This window comes from Motacilla alba, chromosome 2 (assembly GCF_015832195.1).
Source record: "Motacilla alba alba isolate MOTALB_02 chromosome 2, Motacilla_alba_V1.0_pri, whole genome shotgun sequence".
Taxonomy (NCBI): domain Eukaryota; kingdom Metazoa; phylum Chordata; class Aves; order Passeriformes; family Motacillidae; genus Motacilla; species Motacilla alba.
Genome location: NC_052017.1, coordinates 19,624,959 through 19,643,075, shown reverse-complemented (window position 1 = coordinate 19,643,075; position 18,117 = coordinate 19,624,959). Strand labels below are relative to the sequence as shown.

At 37.6% G+C, this 18,117-nt stretch overlaps 1 protein-coding gene and 1 long non-coding RNA gene across 15 annotated transcripts in view; one reads left to right on the top strand and one right to left on the bottom strand.

Annotated features, from left to right (window-relative positions):
- Positions 1-18,117, top strand: part of CACNB2 (calcium voltage-gated channel auxiliary subunit beta 2) — a 247,207-nt gene that overhangs the window by 111,600 nt on the left and 117,490 nt on the right. Inside the window, exon 1 of one of the 14 annotated variants that reach the window (XM_038127531.1) lies at positions 8,962-13,252. The exons of the other annotated variants lie outside the window; for them this stretch is intronic. Within the exon in view, the coding sequence (XP_037983459.1) occupies positions 13,202-13,252 (51 nt within the window). The 5' untranslated portion in view covers positions 8,962-13,201. Of the gene's footprint in view, positions 1-8,961; positions 13,253-18,117 lie in introns of those variants that run through there. 14 annotated transcript variants of the gene reach the window in all.
- Positions 1-18,117, bottom strand: part of LOC119697179 — a 42,169-nt gene that overhangs the window by 18,677 nt on the left and 5,375 nt on the right. Inside the window, exon 2 of the long non-coding RNA XR_005255783.1 lies at positions 14,042-14,126. This is a non-coding gene — a long non-coding RNA (uncharacterized LOC119697179). The remainder of the gene's footprint in view (positions 1-14,041; positions 14,127-18,117) is intronic.

Genomic DNA, 18,117 nt, shown 5'->3' with positions numbered 1-18,117 from the left:
TTTGCAGCCTTTTACGTGACCTGTTTCATGACCCTGCTGGGTTCGGTGGTGCAAACTGTTAGCAGAGTCTTTCCTTTCTCTCGTGCACTGTTTCTCATGCAGACTGATGAGGAAGCGTATCAGGAGATGAGAAATACGTGACAAAGGAGAGAGAGGCCTCTGAACCCCATCAAAAGATATCAGTCACAAAATGTCCTGTAAAGCAGCTTTAAACCAAAAATACTAGAGATGTAGCACCTTCCAAATGACCTGACTTTTCCATCTATCTGAATTTTTTATATTCTTCATTACAAATTCATTTTAGTCAGGACTGAGCTAATAGATTTACAACAGAAATAATTTTGCAAGTAATGGATCTTTATTTAGCTCTGCTGGATTTCATAAGGAAAAATAGAATTAAGACTTTTTTTTTGAGGAAACTGTATTTCCTGACAGCTCTCAGGTAAGCTTCAGGTTTTTAAAAAAATAAAAAGCTATGTTACTGTTTGATTAAATTATTATTTTGGTGATGTTTTAAGAAAATAGGATTTAGAGCAGGGGTTTACTTGTATGTTTTTTGTTTGCTTTTTATAGGAGCACTAATATAGGAGAACAATAGAATAAGTTGAGATAGAATGGCCTAAAAGAAGGAAGGAAAATCATACTGGTTAGAGAAGAAGTCAAAATATGGTGACAGCAACAAACAAAATAGGGGTAGAAGGGAATGATAATACAGAAAAAGTTAATCCTCACCTGAAGGTGAGCTTTTAAGTCAGCTTCAGTAACACCTGGCTGCATAAAAAGGTGGATGAAAAAAGACTGATGCGGAAGTTATTGTTTGAAACAGAAGAAATCAGAGCAATTCTTAAAAATTTGTCTGATTTATAGATAATCCATTAAGGGGCTATAGTTTGTCTTTTAATATTTTGAGATGTACTGAAATAGTAATTGAAAATATTGGTTTAATATCCTTAACTCAGGATTCATTGTTGTCAGACATCACAAAACTGTTCTGTTTTTCTGTGTTGCCAACAACATTTGCACAGAACATGGAAGCCAGCACAGCCTGATGAAGAGTGCTTCCTCTCTGACTTCCGTGTGCTGTTAATGAAACAAATAGGTAACAATTAGGAATTCAGTCTACAAATGTGTTATAGTTTCTTATATTTTAAGGAAGAGGTGCAAAAGATTATTTCCATGTTTCTTCACCATCCAGGAGCTAAAAAAGGGGTTTTCCCCCTCCCTCTCTGTGTCTCAGTGGGGTGGGCAGAGGGTGGTGGGTGGGCAGAGCTGCACTGAGCAAGCTGCAGCCAGGCATCAGATTCAAGCACTGCTGTAGTAAAATACGCTCTTTTAGAAAATAATAGCATTTGATTCATTCTTTTTTCTTCCTTAATCCCCTTCCCTTCTTTTATTTCTGTTACATAAGAAGCCTAATTGTTTTTGTAATTCACATTATTTATTTTCTACAGTGTATTCACCTCTCTGCTTCATGAGCTAATCCCAAAATATCTGTTATAAATGGCAATTTTGTGTTCTGTTTTAGTTTGATGTTATGGTTTTTTATTCTCTTTTCTAGAAGCTTCTTTCAGCAACCTCTTGTCTAAATGCTGCCCAGCAATCCTGTGTATTCCCTGGATCTGGGACACAAAATCGTTCCCTTAATTCCTGTCTCTGATTACTTTCTGATTCTGACCAGTGTCTGGAGCTGAAGCACACGGACTTTATACATTTGATTTGCTGTGCAACTGAAATCTGTTATCGGCCAAGAATTGAAAACAAAAACACCCCACACCCAAACCTCTTCTCTGCAGTTGTGCAGGAGAGGGCACAGTCTTGGGGAGCCATAAAGTTTTAAATTTTCTGCAGATGCTCCAAAGTGAGCATATGCTTTATTCTGTATTATGTTATACTGATCTGAATATTCCTGTGTCTGAAAGTTAGTTAAATTTTGTGTGGAAATGCAATGGGAAGGGAAGTGTTGGTAGGGGTGGGTCTATATCTGGGAAAATTTGTCTTAAAAAGGTCTATAGACATAAACCCAGTGTCAGAAAGATAAATATGTATTTTTCCTAATGGATGTCATCAGCAAACCTAAACCTGTGTGTAAAATGCCTGGAAATGTGGTAAAATCTGTGCATAAAATACCAAGATGTGTCTATAACTCAGGTCTTAAACAAACATCAACTGCATTATACTAACCAGGCATTTAAATGACAGTGCTGCGTCCAACAAAATTTGTTTTGTTTTATAAATTTCCTTTCATATAGTTTACTGGATCTTTATGGAAATAATTAACTGAAAAGTGAAAAAGTAAGAAGATTCAGAACAGAGATAAGCTGATATTAGCTGTGCTCAAATTTGACAAAAATTCTCAAAGCCTTTAAGAGATGTGAGATGCTCTGTGGGCAGCTGATGGCCTGGCCCTGCCTGCTGGGAGAATGAGAGTCTGTCTTTTAAAAGAAAACTCTAGATGAGCAGGTGAGGATCTAAAATAGAAATAATTGATTTGGCTTAGAAACTATGAAACAATCACCTGAAGGCATTTCAAATCCATTTGTGGCCATAAATGGGGTGTGGCTTTGCCTGTTGGAGTTCCTGAAGCTGTCTAGCACTAAGGCTGTTTCTGTAAGTCCGAGCTGAGGAGCACCAGAGGTTTCCTGGCAAAGGAGCACAACTCTGCAGAGCTGTCAGAGCAGTTCCTGGTGTGCATTTGGCCAGGACTGACTCGCAGACTTAGAGGCAGCTCTTTGGTGTCGCCTGGGAGACAGCATGGGCCAGGTGATTCTGGGGGGCTGGATTCAGCCATGCTCTTCTGAAGGGGAAAAGAGTTAGTTTAATCCTGTGGGCTTGGCAACTCCAAGGCAGTTGGCTTTGGTTCAGAATTGTCCAGGCCTGTCAGTGCATTAAACTCCACTAAGAGGAGCCAGTAGTACTGTCCCATCAGAGTAGCCACCAGTTTATCTTCTGGGGCCCTGCAGTGATTGCCCTGCTAACTGTGAGGAGCCCAGAGAGCCAGGAGGAAAAGTTGTGATCTTTCCACAGCCCTTCAAGGTACCTCTGAGTTTATTAAGAACCATTTCAATTTCTGCTTTTTTATCAAAGATGGTATTTGCATTGCCAAGACTACATTTTAGCCGTCATTTGTAAGCCATTTTGTGCTTGATAACTCACATAGCAGTAGAAGCTTTGAAAAATAATTTTCTTCTTTCAGCTGAGAAAAGCTAAAGCTTTTTTAGCTGATCTGAAATGCAGTCAGTGGTATTGCACTGTTAAAAATATTAAGACTCACTGGTCTCCATATTCTGCTTTTGAAAATAGTTTTGTCAAAAGTTCTGTGTTGAAAATGAAACTTGTAAAAACAAAATACTGGCACTAGCTATACAGCAAATTTAAATGAAGTGCAGTGTCTGCTGCAGCTTCCTGTTATGGGCAAAATGAGGTTTAAATGTAGAGTATATCATGTCCTTGAATCATGGAGAATGGAAATAATAATAGGAAAAATGGACTGAATTATATTAGAAAAATAAAATAACACTATCAGCCGAAGTAAGTCTCTATTTCCAGAGATAATGTAACTTCCTATGCAGTTCCTGCTGTGTTGGGCTGTCCCTCAGCTGCCTAGTTTATGGTAGAAAGCACTGTTTAATGCTGTTGGGAAAACTTCCCATAAGCCACTACTTGACAGTACAAATGTCTGTTCTGCCTATGTATTTTAGTGAAATTGCACAGCAGTTCCTTGTGCATTTTTTTTCTCCTGGGTACAGTAATATGAAGGAACTGGTTGCACTTAGTACCCCATATTTGGGTTTGATGTTTCTGGGAAATCTGTGCTCTAACACAACAAGAGTTTAAGTTTTATTTTACCAGAGGGAAAGCTAAGTCTGTGATCACAAGAACAGAACCAGAGTTAAAAGAGAAAAACATAAAAGGAACAAAAAGGAAACTTTAAGTATATTTAACACCAGCCTCCTTCCCTGGAAGATTTTGCAGAGGTATCTCTAAGCCCTGAGGGGGGCTTAGGGGCAGCTTAGCACCATGATGTTTCCTGGGAGTTAAGTTTTATATCAGCCTTTAAGCAAACTTTGAAAGTTGAAGAACTTAGTCTGTATCTCCATATCTTCTCTTTCTTCCCCTCATCTATTAATTTAGCACTTGACGTAAAATATGCTGTACCAAATTAGATCAAAGATTTATTTAGCTGCTTGCGATATTAGCCAGTAGCAGAAACAGAGAGAAATATAAGCACAAAGCAAGTGTTCAGTGATATCCTTCCACATAACAGTTTATTGTCCATGAATATTGGCACAAAAACTGCAGCTGTGGTACTATTCCTAAGCTTTATTTAATGTGTGTTTACTGGCTTTCAGTGGATTTGTATTCCAAGAATGTGTTGTGTCCACTCACTTTTTGGGTCCAGTTCTGTCATTTGCTGTGTATGTTACTTACTCAACAGCAGTATGGTTTCTGAATTTACACAGCAGATGGCTGTGATGGCTTAAGCTTTTTCTTGACAACTGATCTTTAGATCAAAATGCAAGAGGAGGGAATGCTCCTGCCTTAAGGGGTTTGCCTGCATTTCAGTTCTGTTCTACCCATTTATTAGCACTTTTGTTCTACTTTAAGAAAGCTTTGTTCCTTTTTATTGTCATGTGAGTGAATGACGGATTTTCTTCACATCTTCCTAAGATTCCTTACAAGAGGTTCTCTTCTTGTGAGCTACTTGGACATGAGACACTGGTACTGGAAGAGTCTTGCTCTTACACACCAACCTTTGGTGCTACAGGCAAAAAGAAGATTGCATTCTCCAGTTTCAAATACTTAGGTGGTATTATGTCCCCTTTTGCCTGTATTCTTCCTGCTTAAAGTCTTATCTGAAAAGTGGGAAAAAGTTTCTCTTCATTTTACTGTGCTTCTTATTGTGAAGATAAATTCTTGAAGCTATAGCTAATGCTTACAATGAGCTTCTCATAGAATAAAAAACCCCAAAGTTAACAACATGCATTTGAGAACATACAGGAGGCCTGGGGCCCAAATACTCAGGGGAACAGAGAGAAGAAAAAAAATATATAACATAGTAGATCAGTAAACATTCATGTGTCTGAGTGCTGAAAAATGTAGGAGCTCCCTGGAAATGAGAATATGATTATGTAGGTGAGGACAAGGGAATTCAATTAACGTTGACTAAATGCTTAATTGCTTTATTTTGCTGTCTAGTCTTCTGTCAAAGTAGGCTATGTGTGTAATATATTGTACTTTAAGCTTGGTATGGTTTTTATCATTCTTTCCTGGCTTAAAACAAAAAAAAAAAATCCAAAATACAGTGTTTCCTATTATTAAAAAGAGTAAGTAAGCATTCTTTTTTATTTGTTACATTATTTTCGTGAGCCTATTTACATGTCTTAATTGGCAAATAATTGCTTTCCTAATCCAGATAAGTAGTATTGAACTGTGAATTGCAAATCCCAGTGCCTTTTAGATTCATGGGTAGAGACTGCTGTTTGCAAAGGATCACTGAAAATGCTGCATTATCAGGCTAATAAACTATTTCTATTGCTACAGATAGATAATTTCAGATATTTGTAGACTGTAGTATTCTGTGATAAATGGTTCTCCAGTGGAGAACATTAAATAAAGAGAGAGTGTGAATAATCCACTCCTATCGCATTGATGTGAGTTAGGAAAATAATTTTAAAAATGCATATTTTTAGTCCTTATAATGCTCTGTTGTTCTGACCTATTTTTGGTATAATCTTAGAGACTGTAATCTGAAGACTGTTCTCTGATTCCCTGTAAATCAGTGCATCTTACTATGGCAGTAGTTCTGCCTTACCCATTTATTTCAGCAAGGTTTTTTTCTATAGTAGTAAAAATAAATTCTTTGCAAGGATTTAGTGATAATCCTGTTAACATTTTATTGTTTGTGCATTTACAAGGAGGGATATAGATATCCTTGTATGTATCCTTGTCATGTTTTTCATTGTCAGTAGAAAAAAAAGCGACTGAACAAGAATTTGTAATTGTTCTTAACTGAAGGAAAATTATGCTTCTGGAGAAAGTAGATTATAACACTTTTCTGCATTACCTATAGCTTAATGGGCTGTTGTGTGGGGATTGCTATTTGATAGCAATCCCTTCCAAACTTCACTGAGGAGTTGCACATAGACAAATATGCATTTACTCACATATTAACAATTGCTTCGTGTAAGCTCTGCAATGGTGCAGTGTGTCTTTCATGTTTTAATATTAGATTGCTTTCCTGGCATCTGAGTAATATCACAGATCAATCTGGAATTTACGCAGTATGTGTAATACTTTTATACTTTGCATAAAAATAATTTATGAGAAGAGTACTGACCCTGGGTCTTCCACCTTCCAGTAGTTCCAGCTGTGGCAATACTGGCCTGTTGTGCTTTTTATCCCCTGTGCAGATATGGATATTAATTTCCAAAGCACTGATGGTAAAAAAACCCACCACACCAGAATACACTGGGGGTGAATGTCATACAAAATTGCAGTATTTATTTCATTATTTTCTTGGAGAATATGTATTAGCTGTTCCAAATTACAGGTGTCTGTTAAACTAAAACTAATTTATACTCACAGAAATTGTGTCTGCTGGAATTTGCAGCAGTTGAAATGCGGCCCAGATGTTGCAGTTATGTAAGGGCCTAATCTAAAGCCAACCAAAGAGAGCCTCGTGGGCTTCAGATCACGCCAATAAGAATATTTTCAGAAGAATTAACATTGAAGGAGATTGCAGTAAGCTAACATTGTCTGTAGCTATTATAAGTCTAAAATCAGAATATATGAATGATAGGGGTGTGTGCCTTATTCACTGTGGATGGAGTTAAATTTGTATTTTAGAGGAGAAAAATGTGACTGAATCATCTGTACAAACAACCCCTTCGTTTAAATGCTAAGCCCAACTATATGTATCTTAAAAGCCATAATTTTTTCTGATTGCTTAAGTATTTTTGTGGGGGTGGTTAATTATTATTATTTTTAATGTGAGATGCTTTTCAAGTACATCTCTTTTCTGCTTTAAAACTGCTAAAGCTTTACATTGCATAGCTATTGCCATGCATTGCAAAATAGAAATTAAACTCACAAATGGATTTACACCCTTGGTGGTTTTTTTTGTAATGCTCTGCAGTGATGGAATTGGCCCACCACTACCAGCATCCTTTCCCCAACTTTTTTTTTTTCCTTTATCCATTTCATCTTAATGACTGGAAAAAACCCCCACAAAACAAACAAGTGGTTTCTGACTAAGCCAGGTATGTCACTGTCCTCCTGGAAGGGTCTGACAAGTGCTGGGTGGTAGAGGGGAAGGAAGCTGGGGAAGCACCTGCTGGGGGTGCCAGGGATGGGGGCAGGAGAGGAGCAAGAGCTCTGTTCACAGCAGTAGTGTGAATTCATCTAAATCTTTAGTTTAGCTGGTTTATGTGATGTTTGTGTTTTATGTGCTGCATTCGGATTCCTGTAAATTTCCTAACACATCTCTCAGTGCCATTTTAAAATTTCATCTAGTGCTGAAGCTCTTTCTCTGCAGAAACTAAAATCAGATTGTAGATACTCTGTGAATCCTTCTTGCCTAACCAACACTTGACTGTGAAGTGCTGTTGTGCACTGAGCATGGTTGGTGAATCTTGCAGTAAGTGTCATGAAAAAACAGGAGTGTAATTTAGACTGCTTGAATCTCCCATTAGACTAAAAAAAGGAGTGTATTTAGACTGCTTGAATCTCCCATTAGACTAAAAAAAGGAGTGTATTTAGACTGCTTGAATCTCCCATTAGACTAAAAAACAGGAGTGTATTTAGACTGCTTGAATCTCCCATTTTCTAAACTTATTTTTGCAAAGCAGTGTGTTCTTGAACTCAGGAAGATCAACAGCTGTGAAGATGCAATAATCCCCTCTCAGGTGTAGCTGATGGTCTCAGGAGCAACAATTTGCAAGACTTTTCTTGAAGTTAGCCAGGTAGTTCTTTGTAAGCCAGGCACTCTTGCTGTGCTTTTCATCTGTAAAATGCAGCTGTGAACTTTTTTGTTCCAGTAGGTATCTAGCCAAGTCAAATTACCCTTATTAAAAATGCTTATCAAACTCTTCCCTGTCTGTTATAACCAGTAACTCTGCTGGCTTGTGTACTCACCCATTTCAAACTTTAAAACTGTTGTGAGTGCGATTGCCAATTGAATTTTATCAATAATTTGCCAGAGCCAAATTGTGATATAAAAACAAAGTACAAAATTTATTTCGCGCAAATTGACAAAATTTCGGTAAGCCACGGATCGGACAGAGTCTAGCCCGGGAGTAGACCCTGGGTGACGCCCTGAGCAACTCTAAGCACTGGCAGCTTCAGAGTGCGGCGAGCACACCAGCTTTCTCCATGTAGGTCTTTTTATCCCATTTTTTCTGCCGCAGGCTAGGAAGTCCATTGTCCTTTTCATAACCAAACAAGTTCCCAAGGTTTCTCCGGTCCAGTAGAATGGTATCTGATGGAAGGTGGTCCTGTCCTCGATGTCTTCGGGAATAATTCATCGACTTTTGGTCTTGTGCTAGACAGGATTAATCTTAACAGTACACAATCACATCCCGAGAGAGATATCCTTATCATCCGATACTCAGTTCTTACTGGAAATCTCTTTTGCAAACCGAAGTTTCCCAGAACTGTTTTAAAATTCTAGTGAGTTTCCCCCTTTAGTCAGGGGATTCAGGTGTGCTGCTGATGACATCATTCTCTGTGGGGCTGCAATTGTGAAACTGACTGTCTCTGTTGGGTTTTTACATGTAAATAGAGTCTATTGGTGTGGTAGGCGTTGGTGCTTTGCTGCACTGACTTTTCTGGTGTATTTCTCTGAGAACATGTCTAAACGTAACTCTCCTTCTACCTTACTCTATACTATTTTGAATCTATTCTTCTACCCTAATAAATATGAATTTTGACACTCATTCATAACAAAACCTATTTTACAATATTTGGGAGTAATAGAATTTGTTCTTTATTCTGTGACTATTTTTTCACAGAAAGACAAACAAGAGGTTGCCTTTAAATCCAGTACTGAACAAACTTTTCCTTAGAGGCAGGAGACCCTGTTACTGTCCTTTGCTCAAACTGTGGGCAGAGTGTACTGGAAAAGTGATTAATGAATGATCCTAAAGCTCAGCCCCCACAGTGCTGAGTGTTTTCTGTCTTGGACCTGAAGTATCACCCAGCTGCTGTCCCAGCATCTCACCTGGGACCTGCTGTGTCAGCCAGTGTGCAAAACAGTGAGCAAACTGCCCTTTGGTACAGGTCTGAGAGGGAAAGCATGAACCTGAGAAACTTCTGTGAATTCTGACATGTGCTGGTGAGCTGAGTGCTCTCCTGCTGACAGGGCTTGGGTGGGTTTGTGTGTTTCCTGTGGACAAGCTGTTGGAACAATTTAAATGTATGAGTCTGGTCTGTTTGCTAATGAATTGTTGTCTGTGTGAGCTTTGGCTGATTTTTTATCCCCCTTCTCATAAAAAAATTTTTGGATGTCAAAATTCATATATATCAATTTTGCGTAGACATATACAGTGTTCTTCTGTCTTGTGATAAATGAGGGATTTTAATACCCTCTTTTGATATCTTTTGGAAAGACTTTGGATCTTCTAAAAGGGGGATGAAAACTCTTCTAAAGCTGACTCTTGCCATGTAAGAAGAGCTGATAACTTGTGTCACTTATAGGAATGGCAAAGGGATAAATACTCACTTTCATATAGGAAAAGGGAACAGCTTGGGTTGTGGTTAACTCAACCTGAGCTCTTTGGGGTGCCTGAATACCTAAAGGACCAACTGAGGCAACTCAGAAACATGAAGTTATGTTTTAAGAACTCATGTAAGACTGATGAGATACTTTATGACTGAATAAAAGCAACTGTGATATCTGAAGTAACTGAAGAAAAACAAATGCATTATCTGTCTTTAAAATGGGAAAGCAAACCTGAAAAATTTTCCAGTATATATATATATTAGACTTAGGTATTCAGATTTATGATTTGCCATGTTCATGCATATACTCATCAGCAAATGTCAGATAACATAATTCATAATGAGGCAGAATTACAATAAATTGCCTTAATTTGTTTGCCATATGCTAAGCATGCCCACATGTCCGCATATGGATCAGCTGATGCACAATAACTTGGTGATGAGAAAAATTACTCATATGTCTTAAGGTTTTACCAATTCTGAGTTACTGACTGTATGATCTCTTAACAACTCATTTTTTGATCTGGTTTATCAACAAGAACTTTTATAGACTGACATCCATCTTGCTTTGTTACACAAAAAGACAAAACCAAAGTAGCTTAAACATTTACAAGCGAGATTCTATTAGTATGTTACTGAGTATTAGGTTCATCAGTACTTTGGTTTTCTCATGTGCTTAATGACATTTATAGTCCAAACACAGTAAAATTTTATAAAGCTGTGTTTAATATTGATTGAGACTTCTGATGAAATCACTGTGTAAATATAGATTATTAAGATTTAAAGTTAAGGCTACTTCTCCAATAGAACTATATGGGATTAAAGAATGAATTAGAATAGTAATCTCTGAATTAATTTCATTCCTGCATTCCTGTTCTCATAATAAAGATGTGTTTTTCTGTAAGGGTTTGAAGGTCTTTGTTCTCAGGCACCTAATTTGTCAGGTTACATATCAGATACTCCTTAACAAATCTGGCACTTCTTGGGTGATGATTCACCCTCCTGGGGAAAAAAGGGTGGAAGTTATCAAGCACTTACTGCATACTGGTTCCATGCTGTTTGCTGCTCAGAAGTTAAAATAATTTTAAAAAAATAAAAAGGAAAAAATAGGAATAAAAGGAGGTGTTTCTATTCAATGACTGAAAGATTTAGGGAGCTTTAGAAACTATGATTGGTACAGGCAAATTTTTCTGTTGCTGTTTCTGTATTTTAAATTATCTCATTACTGTGTTTTCTACTACAAAGTTCTTTTGTTTCAATATTATGATACTAAAATTTGCCATGATGACAGTGTGGTCTTGCAGGCTTAGTTTCAGTATTCTGTAAAATCTGCTGAAGGGCAGAAAATAAGCCTCTGGAATGAGAGCTGCTCTGTCCTAATTGCAGTATTCCAGCTGGGACTGTGATTGTGTATTCTTCAGAGTAGTTCTGATTTGCCCCAAGGTATTTGTGTCCCACAGCATGTATTAAATTTTTTAAGGATAATAACTTTGCTAAAAAGCTTGCTCAGTAATTTTACTGTTAACCCCCCAACATTATTAATACAGTATTGCATCACAAATTGCTATACTTCTCAGAGCCTTCTAAAACTGTATTTGCTGAAGTTTACTGTTTGCTTCCTTGGAAACCAGGAGTTATTTCAACATTTTGAGTTTAATACCCATCCTAGAAGTGCCTTATGGAAGTCAAAATAAATTGTGCAAGAGGTTGTCAGTGTTCTGTGTATTTTTCTTTGCTCAGTCTATTTCAGGTAAATAGAAATGTCTTTTTCATGAGAAATAAGGGCAAAGTTTCTGCCTCTTTAATTCTCTTTTGGCATCCAAAATGGACCTAACATGGATACTGGATTCTGAAACAGTGGTAAAATGTTAAGAATGCCTTATTCCCACAGTCCCCTTAAATAAAAAAAAAAAACCAACCAAAACATAAAAACCCCTGCAAATGAACAACCACCTGATCAGTTATTAACCAAAAGTCACTTCTTGTTTCTGTGAGTGAGAATTTTAACAATTTGATATGCAGATAATATAAATAAGAAATTACATTTTAAGAGCATAACTTTATACTGATCAGTCTTGGTACACTTAAGAGTGTCTGTGTGAAGACGTGTAGGAACCAGTTAATAAAAATGGAAGCTAGTCTGAGCTTTTTGTCTAAAAGGGAAAAAAAAAATTGTTTTTGGTACTTTTAGTGAGACATGTAGGTAGGGTCTGCCCTTCCTTCTCCAAGTACCGTTGACTTTACAGGGTCTACATACAAAGTTGGTATTAAGAGTTTAGCCTTTGAAAATGGACAGTGTTTTCAGCTCTCATGGACCAGAGGCTGGACTTTGTGGGGCTGTTCTTGCCTCACACGCCTCTTGAAGAACAATCTTGAGGCACAGGCAGAGGAGAAGATTGCCCAGCTCATTGAGCAGCTGGGGCCAAAACAATGTTTGTGCTTGTTGCTCCTCTGAGGAATCGCTGCCTTGGTATTCCTTATCTCAGTGGTAACAGAGGGGAAAAGTGCTTCTCTGGAGCTCTTTTTCTGTTCATACCATTCCTTGCCTGTTGCTGCCTGTTCCTTTCTCGTCTTTACTACACCACCAGAAGCCTCAGACCAATACAAACATACATCCTTATTTACTTCTAACCTATGCTCTTATTTTAAGCCAGTTGACCTTAATCTTGCAAATTCTTAAACTCATTAGGGCAAATAATATTATGTGTGTAAGTTTTCCTGATAATTTCAGTTGACTGGCTAATATATAGAAGTATTGCCATGATGAAATGTCTCGTGAGAGTTTTTTAGGATAATAGTTTATATAAAAATCGTGATTAAGGTTCATTTATGTGTATCTTCTACCATAATAGGTCTTTAATCTTGGATAGAGTCCAGCAGAAATTTTCTTTTACACAGAAAATTTGTGACTTAAATTGATATTTACAGCTTGAAATTCCAGCATAGTATTTATGTTGGGGTGGGGGGGGAGGAGGAAAAAAAACATCTGTATCCACAAACATCAATAAATTGATTATGCCTTGTTAATGCTAGATGCCTTTCCTGTTTCTGGCTGCACAGCAGCTGTATGTTACCAGGGGGCCATGAGTGTTGCCAGCCATACATCTGAGATGAACAAAGAGTGATGTTACTCCAGCAAGTGTGCAGGCTCTGTCCTTACAGCGGCTGGCGTCACCATGAGCACGGAGCCCTCCCACTCCTCCTTGGTAATTGATGGTGACAGGCTCTCTGCTGAGCTGTCCCTAACGTAGGGACTGTATCAGATCAACAGCTGAGAGAAACGGCCAGCAAACAGTCTTGCTCTGTAGAGACCAAAGCTGTGCCCTTTAAACCAGGCCTTACAAGTACAGGTGTTTGCAATGACGCTCAGTGTGGGCTGACCGGCTGAAGGTCTCGCTGGTGCGCTCCTTTGCATCGGAGGTTGTGCTCCTGTACGAAGTGCTGCTGCTGCTGGAAGGGCTGGCCTGCTTGGAGTGAGGCTGACATGCTTGACAGACGCCTGATGTCTCCTCAAACTAAGCACATTGCTCCTGGGGTAAGCATATGTGGTAGGAGTGCAGGCCAGATGCTCGGGAGCCCTTTAATTTTACGATGCGATGTAGAGGCTGGCTTGCGAGTTAACTTAATTACAGTTAAACTGTTTCACTTTGTTCTCATTTAGCCAAGCTGAAATGTTGTTGAGAAATGTGCCAGCCTTTTTGTGGAAGTCCAAACCATACTTTTGAGCTTCTTTTTTTGAAACATACTAACTTGACTTACAGTTTGGAAAAGCTGAAAAAAATGAGTTGAGGGGGAGGGAAAAAAGCACTTGCAGGTGGCTGCTGCTTAGGGCTTCTGTCTATGACCCTATTAAAATGGTTAAAAGTGGCTTGCTTTTTGTTCAGTGATTTTTGGGGATTGTGCTAAATTGTTTTCTTCTCAATATGAAAGCAATGGGACTCTCTGCTGGCAGTAGCTTGAAGTACATTCTCTCTACAGACACAAACATTATACTCTCTATTATTTTTGTTTGGGTTAGGTTGTAACACCTTCATGAGTCTTGCTTTGGCAGCATTTGACCAGGTACGTGTATCCTGGGGCCAGGGAGTTTTAGTGGCAGACATCCCACTACAGCTGTGCTGTGAAATAAAATTTAAATAGATGACAAATACTATTTTTAAACTTCAAATGGATGTGCTTTTTCTTTTTACACTGTAGGAAAAAAGGATGGGGATTAAAATGAAGTTACGCAAACATAGATTTAAGCTGAATGTTTGGCGTAAGCTTACTTCTTTCTATAACATTTATGAGCTATTTGAATAAAATTGCAGTAAAAGAACAGTACCTTAAGCATGACAGTAGCTTTCCAGAGTTCTGCTGAGAGAAGTCAGGGGCATTGTCTTGTGTAACAGCTGCTCCACAGCTTTTTTCTAGAAGGAGATCAGATTTGGATCATTGCTATTCCTGGGTTATTTAGGGATCTTCACATAGGAAACTGATTAGTTAATGCTAATATCCATTCTGTTCTCCTCTTACTGACAACTTTTCTTTATAAACAACTTCTTTTTGCTCCAATTAGACTATGCTCTTATGTTTGTGGGGAAAATAATGCAACAATGGGTCTTACAGGAAGTGTGCCATAAAGCAGGAAAAGGTACAACTACTATATATAATTCCACTGAAATTATTTTTGGCATGGATGTTCAGAATAGTAGAAATCAGCTACTAATAGAATCACAGAACCATTTAGCTTGGAAAAGACCCTTACAGTAATTGAGTTCAACCATAGCTATAGCTGCCTTTAGTCTTTTCTTATCTAATTAATATAGTAAAAAGCTTAAGTCTTTATGTTTTAATCTATATACAAGCAATTATTAAGAGTTCTGATAAACCAAATGTGTTGAGATTCTCTGACAGTCCCAATGCTATCATAGGTGGGGAGAAATGAAATCAGAACATAATTTTTTTTTTTTGGTGGGAAAAAATTGTTGTAAAATTTTAAAAAACCCTCAAATTGGAAAATACTGTTTCCTCAACAAAAGCAATCTGATGTTGAAACTTAGCACAACTAATGTATGTGTTTCCTGCAGCATTTTCATCTTTCTGTCTGCTGGTTGTCAAATAATGTCATCAAGGAGAAGCTGTGTTTATCTGGTCTACAGAGTAAAAGGAAGCTTTCCCCTCATATCCCGTCATGGAGAAGTCCAAATTCTATTTAGCATGATCATAGAGGTCCTATTAGACAGAGGAAGAAGTTATCATTGGACGGGGTAAGGGAATCACAGGGAGGGGTGCTGTGCATGTACAGCCCTTGTAAACTGAGGAGCAGCAAAAAAGCAGGATAGGTGAAATGAAACATAGATGGAAAGCAGTAAAAGGGATTCAGCCATGGATCCCTCAGTATTTGGTCAACCCTTCTTTTCAAGTGATAGCTGATGACTACTCTATTCCTGTTTCCTCAGTTTTTATTCTAGTATCCAGATATGTCTTGAGGGGAAGGCTATTTTGTTTTACTAATGTGAATTTTAGCTGTAGTTACTTCTTGTTCAGAAGCATTTTACAGGAAGCTATGCTTGCAAATTAGCATTTTGTTTAGCAGTACTGGTCCTCAGACATTATCTAATTGAAAAATGAATTGTTTAAATATCTAGGAGGAAAGTAATGGGGAAGATTTAAGAAGAGATATAGCTTGAGAACTTTCATATTATTGGCATGAATAATTAAGTAAATTTATTATTGTTGATAGTCTTTGAATGGCAGTTGTTGCATCAAAAGTAGATTGAAATTGTATAATTGTCCAGAACTGCTTTATGGGTTCATTTTTCTAAGTTTCCAGATAACAGAATGTCCCTTGGAACATGTTGACCCCTGATGTGTTCAAGTTAATTAAAATGTTATAGTAAGATGAAATAAAGGATTACATATTGCATAACCACTGACACATTTTCATCACCAGCAGTCATTGTAACATAGAAATTCTAAAGTATGGAAACTTCAGTAACTGTCAGAAAGTGTAAGGACATTTTGTCCTCACCTCACCCTCTGTGCAGAGAAGCAGCACCCTGCCTTTTTCCAATTTATCCAAATTTACATTTTTGGCATCAGTGAAGTATATATTTGCTGTTAATATTTTTTTATTCAGTTTTCAAATAGCAGTGAACAAGCCTAGGAATTCATAAACTTGAAAGGGCAAATTCTGCTATTTGCTTCCTAGGATCCCTGGTATGGAGCTGCCACCAAAAAAAAAAAGAAAAGGTGTAAAAGAACAGGAGGTAAAGTGCTTTGAAAGTTCAATTGCATTCAGATACCAATTTTGTAGGCTATTAAACTACTGGGATTCTTTATTTTTTACTTTTTTTAAAATTTATTTTTTGCTATGGTCCAAAATACAGAAGATGCCAGAATTTGGAATATAGGTTATCTAATTACATATGAATATATAAATGTTTGCAATATTTAATCACTGATTCCCTAAATTCCTTTGTTACAAGTGCAGTATTTCTTTACAATTTTTTTTCTGCCACTGGTGCTGCAGTGCTGCCACATGTACATGACATAAAAGCTTGTAACTGCTTAATAACTGCAACCAATGCTCTATACAGTGATGATTTGAAAATTTTCAGACAGATTAAATGTTTACCTTGCTGCTCATGGCATCATCTTATATTTAAACAAGCTGCTGAGTATTAAAGTGCACGGACAGTCTTTGTATAACAGCTCTGATTTCTTAGGTTTGTTTCCAAAGACAAGATTTATGCAATCCCACTTTCCATCTGTTAGTTGTGCTTCTCAGGAACTTCAGTGGCCGATTTAAACCTGCCTTGCAGAGGTCTCAGAAGCACTGAGTGATTATAGCAGAACTTCCTTGGGGGCTGGAGGAGCTGTTAAAGCCATTTCCTCAAGGGGCCAGTGTGGGAGATGTAGAGCACTCTCTGGCCTCCTCTGGCATCTGGAAGGCAGCATCCATCCAGCTGAGGAGCACAACTTTAACTGCAACAGAGCAAACAAATGCTCGCTCCTGTTCAGCTCATGAAAAGAGAAGTTCAGGGAGGGGAGGGGAGCTGAGGGTACAGAGCATGTGGTGTGTAGGGAAAATGAGAGAGAGCTGAAAGTATTGTGGAGGTGTGTGTGGGAACCCAAGCTTCATTACTTCTGCTGTCACTAAACAACTTTTTTTCTTCAGCTCATTAATGATACATTGCATTTTGCAGTATTTTACTGGATATAAACATCTATTTTTTTTTCTGAATGTTTTGAGGCTGCTGAAAGGATGCTCTCAGGTTGATGATTTATAATATTCATCACTTGAAAATTACTAGCTGGCTAGTTAATGGTATTGGTAGAATATTGGTATCAGAAGAAAATATAATTTTAAAGGCCTGCTAGATATAAAAGCTAAATTTGAGTATGCTCATGCTGATCAGAGGATGCCTGTAGAAAGACCGGCTACAGACACAGTAATTATCTTGGTGTCTTCTCAGTTTCATAGAGTCCTCAGTCAAGTGTGTATTATCATTCCTGTGCAATTCCCACAGCTTTAAGTACACAGTTCAACAGCTCACTTCTACAGGATAGAGTTTCCTTGAAAATCTCTGTGACCAAAATATGTTTGGTCTTTAAAATTTTCTCTCTTATTAAAAGCCTTACAATTAGAGGTGGACTAGAAAACCTTTGAAGGTCCCTTCCTGCAAAAAATATTCTGATTCTATGATTTTCCTATTTGTTTAAGCAACATTAAGTGATTGATAATTATTTGAAAGGTTCTAGTTTGTTTTCTTGGTGTCACATTTGCATATACTTTGTTCTTGTAAAATGGTAAAGTTGTTTCTATGACCTAAGAGTGAAACACGTATTTTCAAACTACAGTATTATTTGAAAGAGTAATCTCTTCAATATTTCCTCTCTAGAAACTTTTAAATTAATGCATAAAGGGAGGCATTGGAAAAAGTAATTTTTGAAGTTTTAAAGTAGTGTTTTTCATCAATATTTCCAGTTTGTCTTGGAAACAGGGTCACTTTGGTGTGTAAGAAACAGGGTGATGCTTGATTTCATAATAGTTTGAATAGCTGATGCTATGGTGGAATGCTGGAAAAGGCACTTTCAAACAAGCACTTTGATAACTTCCTGCAAAATACAGAGTAAACCAGTGAGGTCCTCGGACATAATGGTATTTTCTGGCTGAATTTTTTCTGTCACAAAAACGTGATCAGGTTCTATCACTTTGATTTCACATGGATCTCCCAGCTTCATTTGAACTTGTGTAGACATAAACAAAGCAACCAGCCTTGTAATGGCAGGAGTATTTTATTTTAGGTTTAAGAGGTTTAAGGTGTCAGAACTGAACTATGTGAGAAAATAATTTCCTTCTTAAATTTTAAAAGCAACTTTCTGCATTGATGCTGGTTCAGTGTAAATCCATTA